General features: G+C 49.1%; 1 protein-coding gene across 2 annotated transcripts; it reads right to left on the reverse strand.

The window, feature by feature from the left end:
• Positions 1-1,533: 1,533 nt before the first annotated feature.
• Positions 1,534-13,030, reverse strand: ZIC3 (Zic family zinc finger 3). Of its 2 annotated transcripts, none has more exons than XM_027092455.1 (3): positions 11,451-13,030; positions 10,168-10,331; positions 1,534-2,126 (listed from the first exon to the last, which is right to left on the reverse strand). In XM_027092455.1, exons 1-3 carry the CDS (start codon positions 12,502-12,504, stop codon positions 1,977-1,979), a joined length of 1,368 nt encoding a protein of 455 aa, XP_026948256.1. In that variant the 5' UTR covers positions 12,505-13,030; the 3' UTR covers positions 1,534-1,976. The 2 variants fall into 2 exon arrangements, with proteins under 2 accessions (XP_026948256.1, XP_026948255.1); XM_027092454.1 differs by lacking the exon at positions 1,534-2,126 and adding an exon at positions 8,381-9,347 and having other exon boundaries at positions 11,451-12,977.
• Between the last annotated feature and the right edge of the window lie 11,953 nt (positions 13,031-24,983).

Below are 24,983 nucleotides of genomic sequence, written 5' to 3' on the forward strand. Positions count from 1 at the left end.
CAAATTAAAAGTAAACCATTAAATGATTATGTTTACAGATTTTTAAGCACACAACTTATTTTTAATCTAAGAATAAGTGTATTCATCGGAAGATAATGAACAACAGGCATTTAATAACATTTTAATTTTGTGTTTAAATATTCATAGCTGTGTTCATAAACCCATATGCCTGATCTAGTGATTATGCTTATGAAATGCAGTATTTCTCATATGCCCTAACTCTCCATCTATTGTCTGAAAACTGCATTAATTTGCACCCCAGTACAAATCACTGTTTTTAGTAAAATATTCCATAATATTAAAAATAGGAAACTACCCCAAAGCAATGAAACAATAGCTACCTGCAAGAGGAAAAGAAGCGAATTAACATTTGTCCAGGGCCTACTCTGTGCCAGGCTCTTTATGGACATGTTCTTGTTTAATCCTTAGAATAACCCTAGGAGGTATTATTATCATAGTGCAGCTGGCTCATGCACAACTTGGTAGTTTACCTTTCCAAGGGCTTTTTTAATAATCCCATTATAACACTCCACTGCCTGTCTGAAAGAACGCAGTTCTTGTTCTTAAAAACAAAAACAAAACAAAAAATTCTACCAACATATCTCTGGGGGGATATAAGAATGTCAAGTTCTAGGGAGCTAAGAATCAAAGAACCATAGTCTTTCTTGACCGGCCTGTGTGCCTACTCTTGATGTAAATGAACAACAAAAATCAGAGGGAGATGAGCAGTTTTCCCCTCTACTTAAAAAATTATAGTATCATCAGTCTACTTAGCAGAAATTTTAATAAAACTGGATCTAAAGAACCAATAGCAATATACTCTATCAGTCCGCAGTTTTACAATACCTCATCATGGCATAATCACGTCAAATAGATAGAATGATGGCCACTCACAGATTACATTAGATTACAGATGTTAAATGTAAAATGAGAAATCAAGTATCTGGAGTTCGAAGAATTTCTCTGAAGTGTCTTCATCTTCTCTAGCACTACAGTTAATTAACGACAACTTGTGCTTTAATAACACCTATATTCCATGATTCTATAAGTGTTCTAATCAATGGTTGCCAAGTTGTCTGCCCCAAGAACCACTTTGGAGCTTCTGAATAATGTACATGTAATGTGCTACGCTGCAATGTCCCCTTTCCAGAGGCCCTCCTTTCTCCTTTAAGGTTATTTTCGGCTTTGTCTTTCCCTCTCTTTCTCACCCAAATAGCGGTGTTCAAATGCTCTTTTCTCTCCAAAGTCCTACCTCCAGTTCTTCCTTCTAATCATCCCATTCAATCCTTGACTCTGAATTCTTCCCCTGACCTCCCCAGCACCTGGCCCTGAGTCCCTCTGGGAAAACACTGTGAGCTCAAAACAGTTGGTTGGAGTTTGTTCAGTGGGTTTTTTTCCCCAAGTTTATTGCTCAGTGAAAGCCAAGGTATATCATGAAAAATGTGAATAGAATATAAATTGTCCCAATTCAACAGGTTAATCAAGGTTATTTAGGGGCTATAGTTGTCACTGTAATAAAATAATCACAAAAAATAATTTAAATGGTTTTATTTAAGTCAAACAACAATTGTAGAGATCCTAGATATTGCTTTTTGAACACAAACATAGGAAATTAACAAAACAAGCATTCATATTTCTAGTTTTAAACACTTTAGTTCTACATGTGGAATGCAGATATTTGAAAGAGATTTTCAACAAGGTCAACACAATGTATGAGATAATACGCACTGGGTTATGGATTAGGCTAGTCTTCACCTCCATCTTCCCGTTTATGATCCTAAATTGGCTGGGGGAGTGTGTGTGTGTGGGGGGTGCTTTTTTGCTTTTTCATTTCACAAATGATTGCTCAACACAGAATGAAATACACCAAAAGAAGAAAATAGTCTTTTTATACCTAGGGAAGAAGCTACTACTCTTAAAATGATCACTTCAAGGTAACAGACATCCAAATTGATGTGGTTTTCTTTGAAACCTCATCAGTAAATCATTTCTTGCACAGTAGGTTCGGCATTAACCCTGCATTTAGGATAGGTAGTGTTATGGAGGGCTGGCTGCTGCATACCAACGTCAGTATCAAGTTCTTCATCAGGAATTAGAGACTGTCCCGGATACCAAGCAGGACAACACTGGCAAAAAAACAAAAAGTGAACTGCAGATAGGTCAAAACAAGCTACATTTACTCTTAGAAAAATTTCATAAAACATTACTGGATATGTCATTTTAAATGCTAGCTTATAATAAAACACGATGGAATCCTTTATTTTTAATACCTCATGTTCAAAGGTATCAAAGGTATGGTCTTTACATAGGTTGTGTTTTAATAAAACACATTAGACAACATACACATCTTATTAGAGAACATTAGAAACTTGCCAGCTGGTGAAGGCTATTTTTATAGTTACTATAGAGCTCACGTTTCTCTATTCAATCAGATCAGTAAATGGGCTGAACTGTCATCACATTAAAAATATACAAAATTGTTTGCTCTATTAGATGATTTTTAAAGAAATATACTTTCTTTAGTTTTAACAGATTCTTGGCAACAGGAATCTTATTCAAAAAAGTTTTGCTCCTGTGTTAAGTTACTATCAGTCCAAGTGCTCTGAACACTTCCCCCTTTAAATGCTTCCTGCAAACTTAGTTTTTCAAGCTGTAAATTTCAATAGTTATGGTAGAAACCAAACCTCAGTGGGAAAAGCAGTGCCCTTTGGAGTTGTCATTCAAACAAATATAAGAGTTCTACCAATTTATCACTTGTCTAGCTTTGCAGAAATTCCATTCACATAACTCCTATGAAAATCAACCACAGTTTTACCATATCAAATGACCCAAAGCACACCACAGGTATCCAGGGGAGATCGTTCACCAGTGCATCTTTAGCTTGATTTTAAAGTCAACCTTAGAGACAATCTGGGCGCTGCAGTTCTCAGAGACAAACTGCCTACCCATGGGCTAAAGATTTTTCAAGTTAATGAACTTTTCATTTGCCACACTTTTGGTACCAAGAGATTTAACCAGGAAAAAGCTCAAACCTCAGGGTTCAAACTACAGCATGAAAAAATAAAGTATACAGCAAGCACCATCTACTCCCTTTGATCTCTCAAAGATGTCAACACTCTATTCCAGTCCGGGGGTGGGGTGAAGTGGCTGAGCCCTGTAAGGAAACTTCACCCAAAGGGGGAAAAATCTGTTTGGTGGCAATTTCAAAACAAGTTTCCAAACTGCAGAAGGGACTCCAGCCCCTTTGACTTGCAGAAACCACACATAAGAAAAGGACAGAAAACACTACAAGGCAGGCTTATTTTAATTGCCCACGGGTTTCCAATGCAAAGCGCGACAACTTAAACGCATATTCCAAATTCTTGCTCCAAAGCCGTCTTCTTTGTGCACTGAAAAGGAGGAAAGACAACCCCATCAATTGTTCTCTGCAGATAAAGGCACTGTTTTGTAGTTTTCCCCCAAATCTGAGCCAGCTTTGCTAATGACCTGCCCACCCACCTGGGGCCCTTCCCAAGGTGGCCCACGGGAGCTGCCCCACACCTTCAGGAGCCCAAATACTCGACAGCGGGCAGCCCCAGTAGACTGTCTTTTCGTTTAGCTGCTGGCCTCCACGAAGACGCAACCTGAAAGAATTCGTGCCGCTTATTTTTCTAGAGGAGACGGGGGTCAATGACTACATTTTTAAAACCCCACATTGTTTTTTCCTCACGAAAGACATCTGAAGGCGAATCTGCAACATTTTTCTGCAGAGAAAACACGGACTCGAGATCCCAGAGCTACCAGGGGTTCTTTCACACGCCAGTATTAAGGCAGTTAAGCAAAAGCTGAATGAAAGTTTTCGGAATTGTGGCCTTTTTTTTTTCTTTTTTTCGTTAGACCACCAGCTGTTATAGCACACACAAAAGCGTACACAGTACTGTTTTTCATAGGTCCGCGTTTAAATGAGATATGCAGAAAACGGGGCCTGAGGAAAGTGTAGGGTTCGAAATCGCAATGGCACATCCGTGTCGCTAATCCAGGGCATTTGGTTTGGAAACGGTGCCTCCGTGCTCCGCTCACGAGCCCCGCCATTGTCCTGGAAGAGAACAGTGTCCACTCCTTGGCATTTCGAGACTCGAAGGTGCTGGGGGATCCCGACACGGTCACGAAGCTCAAAATGGCATCCCCCACCCCAGAGGGCCCGGGAGAAACGATTTCAGTCGGGACTGGAGGGAGTGGCGGCCTCGAGTGGGTTTCAGGTCCAAGCCGCCCCCCACCCCGGGAACCCCAGCCCCCAGAAGACTCGCCAACTTCCCACGCCCAGTATGCCCTGGAAGAACTTCTTCGCTTCCGTTTTTTGTTTTTTTTTTAAACAATTTTGCGCTCGGCCGCCACGACCTACATTCTCCCGCGAGGCGCTCCTAGCCGAGGAATAACAAGGGAGTTGAAACCACACAACAGTTCGGCAGCCCGCAGTCAGCGCTTTGCTGCGCTCCGCGGGGGTTCGCATCCGGCCGCCATGTTCCTGACCCGAGAGCCGCCCCCAAAACCAGCCCTCCCCTCCGCCCCCCTCCCGGCCCGGCCCGGCCGAGGCCGCGGCGCTGCAAAGCCGCTTTCAACTCTCCCCCGCCGCCCCTCGCAGCGAAACCCGACTCGACGGCTGCCGGCTGTGCGCCTGCGCGCGGCGCGGGCTCGGGAGCAGGCGTGGGGGCGGGCGGGGGAGGCCGGCGGGCTCCCGGCCGCGGCTTGAAAAGGCCGGAGCGACGGGGAGCGGGGGAGGGGTTGGGGCCCGGGCCCGAGCCTACTCTTTCCTCCCAGCGGGTCACCGCTCCAGCCTCGGCGCGGCTCTCACACGTGCGCGCTAAAAACCCACTTCAAAGTCTGTTCTTGGCGCGGGGGCCGCCCCTGGGCCCTCGCGCGGGCCGCCAACCAGGCCCCGAGCCTTGCCACCCCCTCCAAAACCCTGGCGCGGCGACGAGACCGGGAGGGCCGAGCGCGAGAACGCTCGCTTAGGAGCCCCGGGCGCCGGTATCGGCCTTCGGGCGTGCGAGTACCTCCCTCCCTCCCCCACCCCACCGCACCGCCTTAAGAAAATGAATGGAACACAAAGTTTGCGGCCAGCCCTGCGCTGTGGCCATCGGAGCTCACCATTGTTTGGGCTCGTATTGACCCCAGGTCCGGATTAGGTAGCGGCTGATTCCTGCTTTACAGCCCCGCCGGCCTAATGAGGCCGGGAAGGCGACGGGGCGCGAAGCGTCCTCGGAGCCCGGGCGACCGCCGGCTTACGGCCACCAAGGGCCCTGTAGGTGGAGGTCAAAGGGTCAGCTGGCCGAGACCGCGAGAGAATTGACCCTAGGAAATGAGGTCCCCTCCTCCCGGCCCCAGCTTCGAACGGGCCTTGCAAGAACTTGGTGTGTGTACAGGGACCCCGAGCGGGAGCCCTGACTTTCGCAACGCCTGGCCTCGTCCCGGGGCAAAGCCTGACTAGACTTGAGCCCCGAGGGGGCAGACAGCCCGAGAGAAAACCAGCCTAGCTGCCGGGCGGAGATCCCGCGCTTCAGGGGATGAGCACGCCGGTAGCGATTCTTTCAGAAACTTAAGTGGAAAGAGGCCCTTAGACTTTTTTCGTTTGTTTGGGGGGTTTTATAAGGGGAGGAGAAGGAGCCAGGGGCGAAGAGGCGAGGAGACAGCAGGCAGCGCGGAGGGGGGGAGGGGCGAGGAAGTCCTGAACACAACTTTCCTGGGAGGCTTTGTGAACGGAGGAGGTCCCTGCTAACTCTCCAACCTCCGCAGTAGCTAAGACCGACTGCCCTGCTTAGCCTGGACCCTGATCTTTAACCTTCCAAGCTGGATGAAGTCCAGACTTCTGTCTGCGTGGAAATAGACACCTTCCCCTTCCCCACCCAACGTGGAAATCTTAAACTAAACCACCCATTTTGGAAAAGATGGACTTTTCACAAAGGTCTTACCAGGTGCAAGAAGTAAAATAACAGGTCGATTACGAAGAACCCAGCTGACATTCATGGTTTCCAGCTGATCTATCTTTAGGGCTACAAGGTTTTTTTGTTGGGGGGTGGGGGGTGCGTATTCTTTAAGGTATTTACTGAAAATTCAAGAATGTCAATGTGCACTCCCAGAGTCAGATTATAGGAAGAAAATCTGTGAAAAGTTTTCTACTAACGTAAACTTTTCTTTGCAACAAGTGACAAGGGCATAGGGATAGACTATTTGAGAAATATGATGCTACACCCAGATTAGAGGAAAACATGTAGAGGGGCAAAACTTTTACATTATCTTAATATAGGTTATCATCATTGTTCATTGGCATCTTCCCCTCTTAGGACACAACGCTCTACTGTAAATTTTTATGGTAGAGTAATTTCAAGCCTAGTAAAGAAAGAGCAAACTCTTCTTTGTGTCCTAAGGAGATGTTTAATTGTTTAATATATTTAATGCGGAGGGGTGGGGGAAGCAAGTTTCTGAAATAATCTTTCAACCAACCCATCATTCTACTGCCATTTAAGGTTAGGTTACATTGGGGGTGGAGAGGGAATTCATAGACAAAACAGTAAACTGTGGAAGTTAGATGCATATTTCGGAAGAAAAACATTATTTAGACTTCAGTGGGAACACATTTAGAGCCAATCTTATGAGTATGCACTTTCTGAAAACTTGCTGAGCATTTTAAATGGTCTCTGGTTTGAAGTGAAGGAAAAATCCTGAAATAGGAATTTGGTCCAGCACCCTCAATGTCAAGGTCAAGATTGGAATGTCTGGGCTAAGAGTGGTAGACTGACCAGGTTACCTGCTCATCACTTGTGAAGTCATCCCAATCCGTTCATGGCATTCAGACCCTTGCCTTGTCTATTGGTGGAGGAAAGTGCAAAAAACCGCATTCTCCACAAACAAAAAATCGCATCCAAAGCATTTTGCAATTAGAAACTGTCAATAATTAACTGTTGACAAAGATCAGTAGATAACTTAAAATACACTGCTTCAACTGTGTCCAGGGAATCAAAGTTTCGTTTAATCATCAGAACTTCTCTGAGCATTTCAATTTAAGGTCGATTTATTTGAACATGGAAGAAAATCAGGCACCAAATACAAAAAGTTATAAATAGATGTGCCAAGACTTTATTTCTTCAAAAAGAACAATAAACAAAATTCTAGAATTCAAAATGATTATGTATAATACCAAACTGACTGCCACCAAAAATCCTAGAGCACTGCCCCTTCAAGAGAAGGAGGTACTCGGCCTATTCATTACATTTCTAAATTCTTCACAATTCCTTATCTCCACCATTCTATTTGCTGATTTGCAAGTTGGTTATTCATGAAGAGATTGGGCTCTCAATATTAAACAGCACCCTAAATTAGTAAAAAAACAAAAAAAACCTCTCTCAGTACTCTACCCACTCCACCCCCCCAAAATAGCAATCACTTTCTTTTTCATATAACTGTAAGAGAACTGTTTGTCCAAATGAGTTGCTTCGCTGAAGATTAAATGGATTGTTAATATTTTATCACAAAGCAAACAACCATTTTTCATTGTTATTGATTTTAATGGAAACAATGCTCTTAACATCTTTGCCTACAAACCATGAACTTTAAAAATACATATTTTGCAAATGTTTTTTCTTTCCATAATATTTCAGAACCGCTGCAGTTATTACACCGCTATAAAAATGTTATGAATAATTGTGATAATTACGAATTGAACTATATACAGCAAAACAAACCAGCCTTTGCCTTCCAAAATTGTAAATGGACTATGGTTCTTTTAAGAAGCACTTTAATCATAAGTAAGCACGGCTCGACTGGCCTTACTCATCACCACTGTTTCAGACATATGCTTACTTTTGAAAATATATAGATAGATAGATTTGATAGCAGATTAGATACGTCATAGATACAAACATATATAGGTATATGGGTGATCTCTCAATAGAATAGACAGACATGCATCTTGCCGCAATGTTCATTTTTATGCAAGATAGTAAAAAAAAACTAAGGGACAGAAAACTCATTAGGTTACCTTATGTTTATATATGTAGGGCAGGGATGATTAAATCCAGCTTCTCAGTCTTTGAAGTACAAGATTGAGATGTCATGGCCACTAACTGAATTGATCAGTAATACTCGATTTGCATGCCAAAAATCCAGGACAAACACATTTAAACTCGCAGTTAAACAACCATCTGAGCTAGAGATAAAGAAAGGAGGGTCTTCCCAGATGGAAACTGACACTGTAAAGAATCTATACTGCAATAGAAAAATAATTTAACAATTAAAAAAGGGATCTGAGTGAGTTATAAATACCAACAAACAAGTTTCATTTGCTCTCGTCTCCTCTTTGTAGAAGGAGGCTGTTACAAAACAAGAGAAAGGAGTCAGTGGTTCAAAAATTGTAAATTGTGTTCTTTCAAAACAATAAAATTTAATGCTAAAGTGGTTATAATCAAAAGCTGTACAGAATTTGTTAGAAAACATTTTCCATAAATATTGTTCAGTTCCCGGCACTTGTAGCAATAATTAAATTACAAACGATAAATATGGCATCAATGGATATGTATTTACAAAAAAAAAGTTATTACAAAAGGCAACTGTATACTAAACGTCACAATCTGTGTAGAGTAACATCACATCCTCAGCCTGAAAAAATACTGAACAACAGTTTCGACCCCATTAGACAAAAATACATTCACAAGTGTAATGCTTTGAGGAAAAGTTCAAGACATAACAGGACTTTGGCACGGTTTAAGACTGTGAGAGTTTAAACAATCACCACTAAGGCGAAGATTTTTCCATCAGTTTTAACATCACCACCACCACCACCAATAAGCCTTCTATAACTTCCTCTCAGGAAACAGGACAAGAGTTAAAATGAACTGAAGGCATTTAGGGATGGGGTGAGCAGAGAGCAAGAGAAAAGGGAGGAAAAAGCAGTGAGAAGATTTTTTTTTAATCCTTCAAATGCCAAAACATATTTTCTAATCCTGAGAAAAAAGGGCATGGCTACTTTGGGATCTTGCCCCAAAACCTTCCTGGACAATTGCAATTAACAAGATGTAGCCCTATGTATGGCCTCTTGCCTTAAAACTCCATTTCCATCTGATTGGTCTCAGTTTTCTTTTTTAAATGCATTTGGTCCATTCTATGGTTAACAGGGTTTGTGTTTGTGTTTGTCCTCAGACGTACCATTCGTTAAAATTGGGAGGAAGTCCAGGGTTGTGGCTGGTGCTAGTTTGAACTGCAGAAGGGGTTTTAGTGGTATCTTTACTGTTTGCAGAAGCTATAGCGGGTGGAGTGGAAGATTCATAGCCTGAACTGGCAGCAGGGGAGGAATCTGACCCTTGAGATTCATGAACCTAAAATTAACATGTATATATTATAATGAATATAATTCCAACTGGCATTGTGCAAGCAAAAACAAGAGCAGAATTAGAGCACTGTAAGAGCAAGACCGCCCAGTGACCCACTTAAAAGAGAAATGCTGCTGATTTGGGGGTTTTGTTTTTAATTTCCACATTACCGATGTCTAGAAAACCCCAAGATGTTCACCAACAAAACAGTCTGAGTCCTAAGACTGGCATTATGGAAAAGGAATAAAGCACTCTGATTTATTCATGCCCCTTCAGAAATGCTTTCTCCGCGGATGGAGCGGGGTAAGCACGTAGTCTTTGGGGCCCTACAAAATACTCCGGGCCCAGGTTTCGCCAAGCCCGCTTTGGCTTGGGAAAGCAGGTACAGAGAAAGGTGGCACGGGCGCCCTGGGCGCTGCGAGGTCTCAGACAAATGCGTGGGAATCCCACCGCGCTCCTCGGCCCTATTGTTTTACCGAAAGCCGAAGAGGGAATGAACCACCCGCCCCCGGGTTCGGCGCGGGCACTCTCGGTTCCCACCGCGGGCTGAGCCGGGTAGAGGCGGCCACTGAGACCTCCAGCCCTGGCGAGCTCGGTTAGAGCTTCCCAGTAAACAACTGATTGTTCCCTCCGCTCCCTCCTCCTCCCCACTGTGCTCTCCCCCGCCCCCCTCCGGGTCCCCAAAATGGGTTCAAGGTGTCAACGCTGGAGCAAATCGGATTTAACGTGGAAGATACAGGGTCGGCAGCGCAGGCGCTTCCGTTCCGCGACCCGGTGTCGGGCCGAGTGTTTATAAACCGCCGACCGCTAATAAAGAGGTAATTACCTTCATGTGCTTGCGCAGGGAGCTCGGGTGCGTGTAGGACTTGTCGCACACTTTGCAGATATAGGGCTTGTCCGAGGTGTGCACATGCATGTGCTTCTTGCGGTCGCTGCTGTTGGCAAAGCGTCTGTCACAGCCTTCAAATTCACATTTGAAAGGTTTCTCACCTGCAGAAGGCAGAAACGCAAAGAGGGGTAAATATGGTCAGGGGCCGCGAGCTTCCTTGGGCCGAGCAGCGGGAGACAGAGCGTCCGGCGGTCCTCCCTCCCGAGAGGGAGCGCCGACTGGGGGCGGCTGTAGCATCTCTTTTCCCTGGTGAAAAATGGAGAGCGCGGGTTGAGCCTGCTGGGGTGGGGAGTGGTGGTCGGGGGCGGGGGTGGGGCAGGGCCGGCCCAGAACCTGCCCGGCCCTTTGTTCTCGCGCGGGATGGAAAGCCCCTGGCTCCTCCAAAGTTGCCCCTGAGTAGCGGTACCCCCCTACCCGGCCCGGGGCCTCCAAGCGCAGCCCCGTTCCGCCGATATCTCGGCGTTGCAGCCAAGGCTGGGCGGGACAATGGACCGGGGACGGGACAATCCCTTTTAGTTCCTCCTTTGTACCTTTTAATTTGCCTCTTTCAAATGCAGCGGTTTTGCTAAGCCCAGTATTAAAAAGCTTGGGTCGTCGTACTTAACGTTCGAAAATGGAAAACTATATAAATCCAGGGGCTCCGGACAGTTTTACAAGATGCTCTGAACAAGCCACGAAACTGTGGTGCCTTTTCTACTTTAACTTTCCTCCCGGAGGACTGAATTGAACCTGGAACTCCAAATAAAAATAGTTTGACAAAAGTATCATTTAATTAGGAGATGTGCCAATCAATGGTAAAAAAGAGCGGAAGTAACCGAAAGTTAGTTTTCATTAGCATTTCTATGGTTGCCTCCCCCGACTGTGCGCCGAGACTAAGTCGCTTGTAAGCAATTCCTCTCCACACGTTCGGAGTCCCTTCATAGTAACCCAGAAAGAGACAAAAAGAGGCGGCGCCAGTTTGTTCCTGGGCGCGAGAAGGTTCCAATTAGTTCCTGAGACCGCAGAGCCGTCTGCCCGGGAAGCTAGAACTGGGCAAAAGCGCCGCGGGGCGGGGAAGGCGAGAGGTGGAGGGACAGTGACAGCGCTACTTTTTCGAGCGGCCCCGCCGGGGCGCCGCCCCTCTCTCTCGCCGCCACCCCTCGCTCCCTCGCGCTGAAAGTCGGCTTCGTGGCGCGGTGCCGCGGCGGATCCCGCGCCCGCCCTCCTGCCCTCCCCCTTACCTGTGTGGGTCCTCTTGTGGATCTTGAGGTTCTCGGAGCGGGCAAAGATCTTCCCGCAGCCTGGGAAGGGGCAAGGGAAGGGCTTCTCGCCCGTGTGCACCCGAATGTGATTGACCAGTTTGTACTTCGCCTTGAAGGACTTGCCCTCGCGGGGGCACTCCTCCCAGTAGCAGACGTGGTTGTTCTGCTCCGGTCCCCCCACATGCTCCATGGTGACGTGTGTCACCAACTCGTGCATGGTGCTGAAGGTCCGGTCGCAGCTCTTCTTGGGCCGGCTCAGCTGAGCCTCGTCGATCCACTTGCACGACAGCTCCTGCTTGATGGGCTGCCGCATGTAACGGAAGAAGGCGCCGGGCCCGTGGTGGGCCGCCACGTTCACGCCCATGTTCATGTTCATGGGGCTGTAGTTAGGGAACTGCGCGCCGGCCGTGTAGGGGTCCGTGCGCGGGCTGGCCACCGGGCGGTACGGGTCGGCGCGGCCGAACAGCTCTCCGCGCAGCCCCAGGTGGACCTGGTTGTTGTCCACGTGCCCGGTGGGCGACGGGTGACCGGCGCCCTGCTCGTGCAGCCCGGGGAAGAGCAGGTAGCCAGGGGGCTCAGGAATGCCAGCCGGAGCGTGCAGGCTGCTCGCCGAGCCGGCGAAGAGCCCGTGCTGCCCGCCACCCGAGGCCGCCTCGCCGAGCCCAGAGCCGCGCTGGCGGAACAGAAAGTCGCGAGTGGAGTTGAAGGCGGCGGAGGCGGCACCGCCGTAGCTGGGCACCTGGCCGGCGTGGTGATGGTGGTGATGGTGGTGGTGATGATGGCCCAGGGCGTTGGTGTAACCCGAACCCTGCGGCGTGAACGCCGAGCTCTGGCCGGAAGACAGATCGTGAGCCGCGGCGGGGCTCAGCTTGAAGGCAGCGGCGGCGGCGGCGGCGGCGTGGGGCGAGTCCCCGAAGGGATTCAGCCCAATGCCCGCCGGCTCGCGGTTGGGCATCTCGTGGTGGCGCGGCGCGCCGAAGCTGCCCACTCCCAGCCCGGGGAACTGCGGGCCTCCGTCCAGGAGCATCGTCATGGGTGGGGCGTTCTGGTCACCAGCGATCCGGCTGAAACGAGGGTGCGGGCGAAGGAGATCTCCGAAGTGTCGCAGTCGGAGAGGGGTGGAGGCGGTTGGACACTGTCGGGAGACCCCCAAGGCAGTACCAGGGGCTGCAACTTTCCGTCGCTGCGAGTCTCCTGCAGAGGGATAGGAGGGAGGAGGGGAAGTAGAAGGCCCTGGAGGGGGGAGGAGGGGGGAGAAGGGAGGAGAAAAGACTCTGGGACTAGATCTGGTTTAACAAACTAACAAGCGCGCACAAAGAAAAATAAGCAAAATAATAAGTGGAGGGCGGAGTTTGCCAATCCTGTCCGGGGCACCCCTCCTCTCCCCGAGAGCGCACAACCGCGGGGCCAGGAGGCTCCCTCGGCACGGGCCTCACGGCTAGACTGCGCTTAGAAGCAGAGCCAGCTCGCGGCCGGCGGGCAGGAGGCAGGCTCGGTCCTCGCGGCTCGCCGCGCCAGTCCCAGCCTCTTCGCCTCCAGAGTAATGTCCTTGGACTGATAAAGTCACTCACTCACTCCTCTCACATAAACCGAGCGGGAGGCCGCGCGGCGAGGGCCAATGGGGAGCCAGCTGGCCCGCGGTCACCTGACCCCCGGCCCCGCAGCCTATTGGCTGTCGCCACACTGATTGGCAGCTTGGAGCGGGGAACATGGCAGCCGCGGCCCAGCGGCCGCCGCTGATTGGGCCGTGGCCGGGAGCCTGGCAGGTGAGGCGGCGGCGGCCGGGCGCCCGCGAGTGGGCTCCGCGGGGCTGGCGCTGCCGTGGGGAACTGGAGCCAGGCTCAAGCTGGCGACCGGCAGGGCGGAGCCAGGGCCTCTCCCTGGCTTCCCTCCCGCCAGAAGCGGGCGAGCACCCCTCGGGCAAGCTTTACCCGCTTTGGCCAAATGAACTCTTTGCCGCGCGAGGATCGTTCCCACCGTCGGCGCGGCGCTGGACGTCCAGCCCCGCTTGGGCCGCTCCGCCTCAACGCCAAGAGAATGTGCCCCTTCCGCGGCCTAAGGGCGCGGATCCCGGGGCGAGAACAACAGTTCCACCCTCGCGGCCCATTAGCCGCGTCCTCCTCACGCGCCACGGTGGGCCCTGATGTCCCCGAGAGCCCGGACCCAGGTCGGCCAGCTCGCCGTCTGTGACCGAAGGTGCTGCCGGCCGGCCGAGGCCCGAAGGAGGAGAAATGGTTACAGTTAGAGCCATCTCCCTTACTTCCGTCTGAGCCGCGCATTGACTCTGGTTTGTGAGTCGTGGCTGTAGTATACTGTTCCCACCACTGTCCCCGCCATCCCCCCCCCACACGACACACCAGGCATAAGACGGCAAACACATATAACACAGTAAGCTCACACACACCACACTAAACACACACAACTAGCGACAGTAAGTACACACAACCCAGTAACACAACAAACTACACATAAAACAGTAAACAGGCACACAACAAATTAAACACACAACAGGATAAACACACGCACGTAACAGCAAACACACAGAAGCACAGATACTAAACATGCACAGTGTACACTTAGCCTGTGCACACCAAACATGCACACTACACAGCAAACTCACTAGACACACACAGGATCAGTGCCATTTTCAAACCACAGGGCTAAACAGCTTCGAATTCTCAACATTTTCAAATGCAAAAGTGGGGGGCGGGAATGGGGATTGTGAGGTGGAATTTTCTTCCCTCTGAACTGCCAAGGCTTTGCCCTCTTCTACTCCTACCTGGAGAAGCATATAGTGACCTCGGGAACTTCTTACCCTTAAGGATTGACTTTCCAGGGTTGTGTGTGGGATCACTGTCCCCTCTCCTGTCTGGTGCGAGGTCTTTCTGGACATAATGAGCAGGTTCAGACCGGGCTATAAATCCACTCATTTTTTGTCCAGCAGGGCATTTGCGAAGACTGTAGGAGAGTGAGAGTGAAAAGAAAAGGCGGAGAGAAAGATGGCTGTGATTGTCACACCCCGAAGAGAGCCGAGCCCCAAAGTCTGCGCCTTGAGGCAGCCTCACAGCCTGGCCGCCATGTCTCTGTAGGAAACCGAACATCTGATCAAGTTCAGAGGCGCTTGGCGAGACCGCCTCAAGCAGCGCTTTATAACTGCAGCCTTTCACTTCCTGCCCCCCCAATCCGCCTGGCCTGGTCAAGACTTCACCTTCTTTCTTTGCCAGTTTTCTGGGGGGAAACCCTGCCGGTAGCGCACTTACGTAGTCACCCCCTCCCTTCAAACTCGCCCCAATTCTCCCTCTACATCACAGCTCTCTCCCCAGGTTGGAAGGTGAGTTCACTGCTGACTTAAATTATTACATCTACTGAAAACAGCTCTCCAAGACTGGCTTCCGTGCCGCTCAGCAGAGGGTTTCTTTGCGGGGGGGGGGCGGGGCGGGGGGGAGGAAATGTTCACTGAAGAACAAATAAGCCTAAATCATGCAAATGAATTCCCTGGAGTCAGGTTTACAAAAAGGGATGATTCCTTTTCTTTCTTTTTCCCATTTCTTCCCCCTTCCCCCTTTAATATTCTCCCTTCCTTCTACCTCTCTTCACCTCCCACCAAGCCCCACGGACCCTGGGCGCACAGTTGGTCTGAAAAAGTTTGGATTTCCTACCGGCGCCAGCCCCGAGGAGAGCGGGGCTCTGGGGCGGGGAGGAGGCGACTCCCGAGCCCTAAGCCGGCCAGCGCTGATGCGAGGGTTTCCGGGGAGCCCCGCCAGGTACCCCGAGAACCAGGGGCCCGGCGCGTTTGGGAGTCCGGGCTGGCAGCGGGACGTGGAGCCGAGGAAGGAGGGCGCCGAGGGAGCCTCGCCTGCCCCTTTGCGGGGAGGGGTCCCGAGCGCAGGGCAGGGGATGTCGCCGCCGCTGACCTACCCGGTGCCCAGTGTCCGTTTTGATATGGCCACATTCCGATAATTAATTGCCTCCAGCACGTGCTCTGTAGTCCCAGGAACAAAAAGGCATAATTCAATTAGGTCATCAACCGAGAAGTGGGGAGGGGGGATGCTTGTTAAGGGGCCGACCTGAGGCGGTTCAGCCAGGCCAAAACCCCGGGCGGTGGAGCCCTTCTTGGGGCAGCCCGGCCCAGCCCGAGTGTGCGACTCTGAGGGGGTGTCGTTGCTCGTTGGGGCGCAGGGACCCCCGATGCCCCCAAGAGGACAAGGCTGGGGACTATGTGAGCAGCAGGGCAGAGGCAGGCCATTTCGAATTCTATTTCGGTTGGTCTGAGTGGAGGTTTCTTTTTGGGGAGGGGAACCCTGAGCCTTGGAACACGATAGAAAGCGAAATACCTCCAGATATAGCAAGTTGCTGCAAAAGAAAACACCCCCCCCCCCAGCAAAGCAAACCACTCCTGTTGGGCAATAATAATAATAAGCAAAGTTCTCCTGATTACCTGCAGCCCGCCGCCCCTCAACTCACTTTTCGGAGGAGACCCTGGGAACAACTTCGGGGGACAGGGGGCTTTAGGGAGCTGAGTCTGAGAGCAGAGTCGTGGCGGAAAGAGGCAAGTGAAGAAAAGTTTTTTTCTGCACACAGGCTGAGGCGAGGCAGAAGAAAGCTCTGGTTTCTTCGTTTCTCAGGTAGAGGAAAGGATCCCTGGGCAGGGCAGGGCAGGGCAGGGCGACTGGAATCCAGGGGTCGTGGTTCTTATTTTACGCTAGAACCGAGGCTCCCTCGGCAGCTTTGGCTTACTGGGGTTTACATGTGTATTAGGCGGCGTAAATTAACCAATAAATCTCTTTTATGCGTCCCCCAGTTGTATGTGGTCTGGTCTAAATATCCACATGTCTGTACGGATAGGAAATATAATGGGATCCTTTCCCTCACACTGAGTTCAAACAGTAAATAGGAAAAAGATTTATTTTCATGCCCAAATCTGAAGCAATAAATAAAATCAGAGAAACTGATCATTGCCAAACGAGCAAAGCTTTTGAGCCAGAATTTTAGGATCCATCTTGGAGAAGCAGGAGGGAAACAGAACGTCCAGAGGGGCAGTAGCGACGAACTGGTTTCTCCATACAAGCCAGAGCCCCACTCTGCAGCACTTTTCTCTTCAATCCAGCCTACTAAAAAACAAAACATGTACAGCAGTTGTGCTATCGGGCGGAATTTCTTCCTAAACACATTTTCTGTGGCGGACATGAAATTATCCTAAGTCGGAGACCTAGCAATTTTAAGTCCAAGGGAAACACTGCCGTCTTTTCTTCTGTTTTGTATTTAGAAAAGACTTGCAATCTAACACTCGCAACATTTTAAAGACCCTTTAAACCCAGCAAGGGGATTTCCGTTCTGCCAATGCTTCCTGATTTATTTCAATAAATGAATCTTTGAATCCAGGAAAGGAATTATTCCAAGACGCTGAATTTGGTGCCCCTGCCTCTTCCTAGCGAGGCACAAAGTGTTTCTCGTTGAAACATGTCCTTGAAACTCACCATATTCGCAATTTTTTTCCCTGGTAAACGACACTTTCTTTACATCAATCCCCACCCTTTCTTCAGAGTCCCAGATCTTTTTAAAAGAAAAACTGCAAATCGCAATAAAAAATGAAGGGGGAAGAAAGCTGGGAAAGGAATGCGTTTTTAACTCCTCTTTATTTTTATGCTAAGATAAAGCTCTTAATTGGCTTCAGGGGCTGAGCTAAACTATCGATCTCGGGAGCTCCGGGACTAGGCGACACTCTCACCAACCGCTCATTTGGGGTCCAGATTTTATTGGCTAGATCAGAGTTTTCACTATCCTCTCATCATTTGACAAAAATTTTATAAGTCCTGGATACCTTTAAATTCAATATAGAATGAACAAATAGATATTGTTAACCAACCCTTTTTAAAAATCTGTTTTGTCTTTGTCCTCTGCAGTCCACCGCATATCGCTGCCCAATGTAATGAAATGCAAACCAGACAGGAATGAGACATTTTCATTCATTGTACTTGTCAATCAAGGCTGTGCAGATAGATAGACAGATAAACGATAGATAGATATTTGAACTTCAGAGACACAGGTTGAAGTAAATAGGGCTGAACTTGGAGAAGGGCAGGAAGTTGAACTAGAGCTATCAGAATCTAGTTTGAGATTATGAAGAGAGCCCTGGAAATACGGGAAATGGAGTGAAACCCTAGGCAGTGGGCAGTGTTCTGTCACTAGCCAAGTCTGGGTGCCAGGCTCATGGTGAGCGGTGGTCCTGGCCCACCAGGACCTGCAGCCAATGAGTACCTTTATTGCCCTGGGGGTGCCTAGATGTTAGCCTCCAGACTCTAAGGTACACTGGGAGGGGCTCTGGATGCCAGAAGGACAAGTCACATTGAAAGAAGACTTCCCCTTCCCTTGGGATCAAAACACTTTGTAGGTAGGAAAGCACTTAGGCAAGCGGAGAGAGAGATCCAGGCAGGGGCAGAAATACGCAATGATGCATTTGATATGTGATTCCAAGTCCTTCCCCAGTCACCTGAAGAGATGGAGGAAGGAGAATGGATTTGGGGTGCAAAGCTTGCCTAACATTCTGGAGCTCTCATTTACCCAGGGTCCCAAGTTCCTTCTAACTGCTAAATGTTCCATTAGTTCTAGTAAATGATTTCGGCTCCAAAACAAGTGGAGAGAAGCCTTGACTCTCCTGAGGTACTTACTTATTCATTTCTCTGCTTTGAGACAGGATCCTGCACCCAAGGTGACAGGAAGGGCACCTCTGTAGCACATCATGGTTTCTGGCAGTGACTCTCATCCTTGATGCCCCCAGCATCCTAGCTCCATTTACCTATTCCAGGCCTCTTCCACCACCATTCCCCCTTCCTCCTCCCCTTCTCCCTGGGGGGGGGGCAGATGCTGCATTACCTGAGTTATCTTCCCTTTTGACCAAATTGGAGTGAGAATCCCTGCCACCTAAAGAAATGCTGTCCCTGGCTCATTCAACTCCCAAGGAACTTTATATAGTTCAGGAACAGCATTTTAAAAATCGAATTGACTGTGGTTTTTGCATTTGGTTTGGATTCACTCCTCTAGTCCTTTCCTAGTGAAGGGACAGGAGGAAAGGGCTTTGATATTAAAACAAAGCATGGGGGCCTCCCTTCTCACCTCTTCCCCCCACCACACACACACACCCCTGCCCCAAACAGAGTGGAGGTGAATTAGACTAACTTCTAGCATGAATGTGATTTAGCAACTTGCAAACCAAATCTGGCCTGTTGTATTTGTATGGCCCCAGGAGCCAAGAATTTTTTTTTAATCTTTAAAGAGTTAGAAGTAGAAAAAGAAGGAGGAGGAGAAGAAATGGGGTGGGGAGATTATGCTACAGAGACTGAATGTGGCTTTTGCAAAGCTAAAATATTTTCTATATGATGCTTTACAGAAAACATTTGCTGACCCGTGGACTAGAGGTTGGACGGCAGCCTTCACGGAAGCTAGGTATTCCTAACCGGTGGGTTTTATCCACCATCACTCTCCTACTTTTCAAGCTTCATTTTGCATGAGATGATTTTTTTTTCAGCCTCACACCTCAGTTATTTCCGGGGATAACTTTGGCTTTGGAGAAAGGCGAAAAGTAGAGTCAAGGGAGGATGAGCCTGAGGGAGAATGAGAGGACAAGAAGAGAGGAGAAAGGAAAAAGGGTTGTGAATATCTCAATCCGTGACTGGGTGACCTCTGACCCTGAGGGTGGTTTTATTGTCTTTCTTCTTTGGCTAGATATACATAGTTTATTGACCCTTTCTGCATGATTGAGCCCTGAGGGGCAACTGCAGCCGCCAAACCCAGCGAGACATGTGAGTCCAGGCTAAGGCCGTTGAGCAGCCTGCCTTCAGGAAGCCCAAGGGAAGCGACCCCAGTTCCCCAGGCCCGAGGGTCTCTGAGGAAGAGAGGTCACAACTCTTCCCCAATTCAACTGCTCCTCCGCAGCGAGGGCCTGGACTTCATCCCTCGCCTCTTTCTCTCCGAGAAACACTCCCTCCCTTTCTCCCATGGACAAATGCTGTCAGCCAGTACACTTGGGCAAGGATTTTAGGCCCCCTCCCTTTGAATGCCCCTCCTTTCTTTAAAACCATAAAGGTCCCAGGGTGCTCCCAACAACCTTAGCTTGGCCTCTTGTGTATATCTCTCCCCTCCTCTTCCTTCCTCCCAGACTTCAGCCCTGTCCGGAATTTCTCTACAATGTTGCAATTCCTCCCTGCCCTTAACCTTTGTCCCGCTTGTAATCTACCAAGACTCGGTTTTGGTAGATTACACTTCACCTTTTTTTTTTTTTTTTTTTTTTTTTTTTGTGGTATGCGGGCCTCTCACTGCCGTGGCCTCTCCCGTTGCGGAGCACAGGCCCCGGACGCGCAGGCTCAGCGGCCATGGCCCACGGGCCCAGCCGCCCCGCGGCATGCGGGATCCTCCCAGACCGGGGCACGAACCCGTGTCCCCCGCATCGGCAGGCGGACTCCCAACCACTTGCGCCACCAGGGAAGCCCACCTTTTTTTTTTTTTTTTTTAACCGGTACGCGAGCCTCTCACTGTTGCTGCCTCTCCCGTTGCGGAGCACAGGCTCCGGACGCGCAGGCTCAGCGGCCACGGCTCACGGGACCAGCCCTTCCGCGGCATGTGGGATCCTCCCGGACCGGGGCACGAACCCGTGTTCCCTGCATCGGCAGGCGGACTCTCAACTACTGCGCCACCAGGGAAGCCCTACACTTCACCTTTTGAACCTGGCCCAGGCTGGCAAACAGAATCAACAGTTCCTCCAGACACAAGTAGTCACTCCACTCTGGTAGGGCTACCAGACTTAGCACATAAATCTGGGATGCTCAGTTAAATTTGAATTTCAAATAAACAATGATTTTCTTAAGTATAAGTATGTCCCAAATATTGCATGGGAGATACTTACACTGAAAGATTATTCCTTCTTTGTCTGAAATTTGAATTTAACTGAACGAGCTGTATCTTATCTGGTAACACTAAGATTCAGGCACCTGGCCTAGAAGGCCTAGATGAGCTGAGAAGCTAGGCTAAATTGTCTCAACTGGGAGAGGCGGCGGACCAGGTATCACGTGCCTATGGGAGTGGAGAAAGAGGGACTTCCCTGAACCTAGGGTTTTCCACAGGCGCCATTTGCGAAAAATCAGCTTGGGGACCCGTGACCCCGGCAGGCCCAAGGGTGCCATTTCTCTTCAAGCGGGCCAGGAGCCATCTTGGTGGGGCTATGTGGAAGACTGACTTTTTTTTTGGCTGCACTGAGCCGCTGAGGGATCTTAGTTCCCCGATCCCTGGCATTTGTGCCACCTGTGGTGGAAGCGTGGCGTCTTAACCACTGAGCCACCAGGGAAGTCCCGAGGGCACGATATTTAAAGCGAGCCCCCTCCTGGCCCTGCCTAGAGAAACCCTCAGCTCTCGGAAGGCGAGAGGGGGCCGCAGAACTCTGGGACCAGCACCCTCCCCTGCTGCCACTTCCAAACTGCGCACCCTAGGGCTCCTGCCTCCCCTCTCAGAGCAGGTCCTTAACCCCTTGATGGAAACCCCCTGTGCTACTGACTGCAGGGCCCCCATAAACAGCAGATGTTGCGGAAGGACTCGTGCACTGGGGACCTTGAGACTCCGTGCCCTGCAGGCCTCGAGGTCCCGTGCGGTGACCTCTTGCCACCCCAGTGGGACTGGAGGCTGGGATCGGTCCGCTGTCCTTTCCTAATTTGCTCTGTGTGCACCCGAGGCTCCCTCCCCAGGATCCAAATTCCACACCGACCTGAACCCCAAAGAACACTGTTCCTTACCCTCTCTCCCCCTCCCTGACTTTCGATCTGAGCAAGAACACCCAATGGGCCCTTGAGGAGTTCCCAGAGTCTGGGGTCCCTCTGCCCAGCCCTGTCCTTCTCCCAACCTACACACACACACGCACGCACGCACGCACGCACGCACACACACACACGCTTCAGTCAACACCAGTTGTGCAGAAACCCCTTTGCAGCCTTCCAGGGCAAAAGGTCAAGTTTTCCTCAGGACCAAGGCCCTTGTGAAACACATTTTAACAGCAGACATCCATTTTCCTCCCCTCCTGTTTCCCCACCCCACATTTCTTTTTTCTTTTTTTTTGCGGTACGCGGGCCTCTCACTGCTGTGGCCTCTCCTGCCGCGGAGCCCAGGCTCCAGACGCGCAGGCTCAGCGGCCATGGCTCACGGGCCCAGCCACTCTGCGGCATGTGGGATCTTCCCGGACCGGGGCACGAACCCGTGTCCCCTGCTTCGGCAGGCGGACTCTCAACCACTGCGCCACCAGGGAAGCCCCCCACATTTCTTGACAGAGGTTCTTATCTATCTACCTATAAAATGTAGAGGAAAAAAGCACGGCCTAGAACATTCTTTTCCACACTCCCTCAGTACTAGTTCCACAGGCTGAATCTGTCCTCAGCTCAGTGGCCTCAAGAACATTCCAGAAGACCCCTCTACCCCCCCATCACCTAAGTACCCCTTTTCCACTTTACAAAAAGTTCACTAATTCTTATTTCTCACCTCTGCAGTCTTCCTGAAGTGGTTTTGGCCTCTAAGTATCTCTGAAGCCACGGGCGCCTCCACTGCCTTCTGATGCAAACTAGCCTTCTTGGTGGTTTATATGTAGCCCTTTACCACTGTGAACATCAGTATACACACGCCTGACCTCCCCAGTTTCTAATACGCCCCCTAGGAGTGGAGGGGGACCCATTTCCTTTATGCACACACTTAAAAGCTCCAACTCTGGCCTGATCTGTTATTTTTGTGGTTCTCAGAGAGTTATATTGCAATATCTAGTTTCCTTTGCAGACATCACACCTCCTCAAATTTGGAAGAGGGAGGAATTGCCTGCCTTCTGCCACCGAAACAGTAGAATGGAGCCAGGATTCCCAGGATTGGAAACCCCAGCTCCACATTGGAATCTCCCGTGGATCTTTGAAAGATTCAGATGCCCAGACTACCCCGGAACTTCTGACTAGCTTAGTCTAGGGAGGGGTACCATATTACTATATTTTAACGCTCCCCAGGTGATTCTAATGAGGGAATCACTGGGCTAGGGTAGGTCAATGGCCGGAGTCTCTTTACTCCAACCCCGCAACCTCCCCCGGCACATTGTGGCCCTGGCGTCACTACGCAGGTCTAAGCTACACAAACTTGGTGTGCTCTGAGAGTAAACGTGGAGTCCCCACTGCAGACTGCTATCCCTATCTGTTCCCTTTGCCCACCAGATGTTCCCATGAAGGAGAACCTCACCTTCAACTCCTGCCTCACTCTCTGCTTTCTAGAAATGCACTCTTGCCGTGCCCTGGTCTGAGGTGGAAGAAATCACGAGCATCTGATCAAGAAATGGTTTGCTCTTGGCTCTGGTCCCATTTGTTTTATTTCAACTAAAGAGCTACAGTTTTGCTGTCACAGAACAAAAAGTCCACAGGAAGACAGTGAGGGACGGAGCTGCTTGAACAAAAGGGCTGCTCTGATCCCACTTCTCTCCATCTTACCCAGTCCAGTCCTGACTTCCTGCCAGAAGAAAGGAGAAGTGGATGTGGATGGGGAGGCATTTCCTCTCACTTGGAACTGTTCCTCAGGAATACTTTCTCTGCTTCCCCCTCCCTACCCTAGCTGGACTCGCCACGACTGGTGAGGGGAGCCTTAGGCCTCTCAGGTTTAGACAATTACGGGGAACAGAGCTGTCCAGGGATCACGCAGTTTGGTTCAGGCTCCAGGGACATCTCCCTGAAGTTGTGGAAGGCAGAGAGAGATGGGGGCAAGTGGTTGCAGCTCAAGTTGCAGAGTGATTTGAAACTTAACTTTTTTTCCTTAGAAAACTTTTTTTAAATTCACACAAGCAATACATTAGCTAGTTTCGCTCTATTCAAAAAATATTTACAACTTGCCTGCTATATGCAGGACACTGTCTTAGGCACTGTGGGGGAGAGAAGAGTAAAGGATGGCACATTGTGACAGTCTTGCACATGGACCAACAGAATATTTGAATACCTTAAAAACAAATGCTAGGATTTGAAGTTTTAGAATTGGTATTTCATGAATACTATATTGATCGCTTGGAAGTTTGGAGTAACTAACAGAGCTTATTTATTTTTGTAAACATGCCTCTCTGAGTTATGTCTTTTCCAACTCAGATATGTTACTGGAGTTTGCTGGGATGAATACCCAAATTGAACTTTTATAGAAGAGTTTATCTTTTTGTGAGAAAAAAGAAATCAGCTTGAGTTTATTACTTTCTTAACTTGGGGAGCGGCTTCTTCCATTGTATTCTTCTTTTGTCCTGTTCTGCAATATAAAGTCTTCAAGCCTCTTCAGAGGCTTCATTTAATATTGCTTACACTCCGGCCCCTCTAAAACAATTTTAAAGATCACTTGGTAAACACTGGAGGCTTATTTTTTATTATTATTAATTTTCCAATTCCGTAACTCCTTGAAATACACACACACAGAGAAAGAGAGAGAGAGAGAGAGAAGACTAGCATGGGAGAGTCCTTTATAGCTCAGTTCCATACATGAGCTTCATTTCTTGAGCTACGTTGTTATTCTACAGCGGTGGTAGGTTCAAATCATCATTTTGAGTATAATGCTCAAAAAGGTTGGAAGGCAGACTGCTCTGGAAGTGGGCTTGGCACTGCTTTGTCATCACACACGTCGGTTAATTTTTCTTAATTGTTTTTATAGGGTAGACTCATTACAAATAATTTAATGAAAGAAAGAGCTTTAGAGGATAATACAATGGAGACAGCATATTATGCCCATGCTCTGTAACATCACATTTTCTGATTCATAGAAACCACATATTAAGTGAATTATTTTGATTATTATCAAATGGTCTTTGCAGTTGTTTTTTTACATTTCCATCCAAACATATCATATGTTGCTTATGTATGCTATTACACAGAGAGAGTGTATATGATTTTAAAAAGAGTCCTTGATACTGAGGATCATGACTTCCAGACATTTTCACAAATCCCAATATTCAAACTCCAATACTTAAAAAATATACTGGGAGTTTCCTGGTGGTCTGGTGGTTAATATTCAGCGCTTTCAGCCCGGTCAATCCCTGATCGGGGAACTGAGATCCCAAAAGCTGCGTGGCTCGGGCCAAAAAAAAAAAAAAAGAAAAAACATTTGGTGGGAGAAGTAATGGATCTTCCCCTTTTCCAAAGAGAGGCAACACTGCAGACCTCCTTGCATAGTCAAACACGCTACAGAGGTATTCAGCAGCCCGTCCTGCCTTCTGTCTCATTTCCTTGAGAGGAATTAGGTCAGAAGGAAATTTTCCTCTGAGCAAAAGGTGGAAAGGAGGCATCCTAGCCCTGTGGTGGGTCTCCTCACCCCCATCTCTGCTCCCAGGCCGAAAACCTTGACTTTCATTACTAGTTTCAGTAGAAGGAACAAATTTGGTCAGGAGAGGAGGTCTTATGACCAGTCCATCAGTTTACGGGGTTGTGTTTGGCTTTGTCTAGAGGGCCAAATCTACATCTCTTATTCCGCCCCCTCCTCGCCCCC

Source organism: Aethalodelphis obliquidens, unplaced genomic scaffold, assembly GCF_003676395.1.
Source record: "Aethalodelphis obliquidens isolate GAN/ISIS:26980383/991018 unplaced genomic scaffold, ASM367639v1 scaffold78, whole genome shotgun sequence".
NCBI lineage: Eukaryota > Metazoa > Chordata > Mammalia > Artiodactyla > Delphinidae > Aethalodelphis > Aethalodelphis obliquidens.

Bases quoted from the DNA above. Each gene is read 5' to 3' on its own strand.
- ZIC3 (XM_027092454.1), bottom strand. From the start codon at position 12,504: ATGACGATGCTCCTGGACGGAGGCCCGCAGTTCCCCGGGCTGGGAGTG. The intron at 10,332-11,450 runs GTAAGGGGGAGG...TGCCTTCTGCAG, and splicing joins CCACAAGAGGACCCACACAG to GTGAGAAACCTTTCAAATGT. The intron at 9,348-10,167 runs GTAATTACCTCT...TGTTAATTTTAG, and splicing joins CCCTGCGCAAGCACATGAAG to GTTCATGAATCTCAAGGGTC.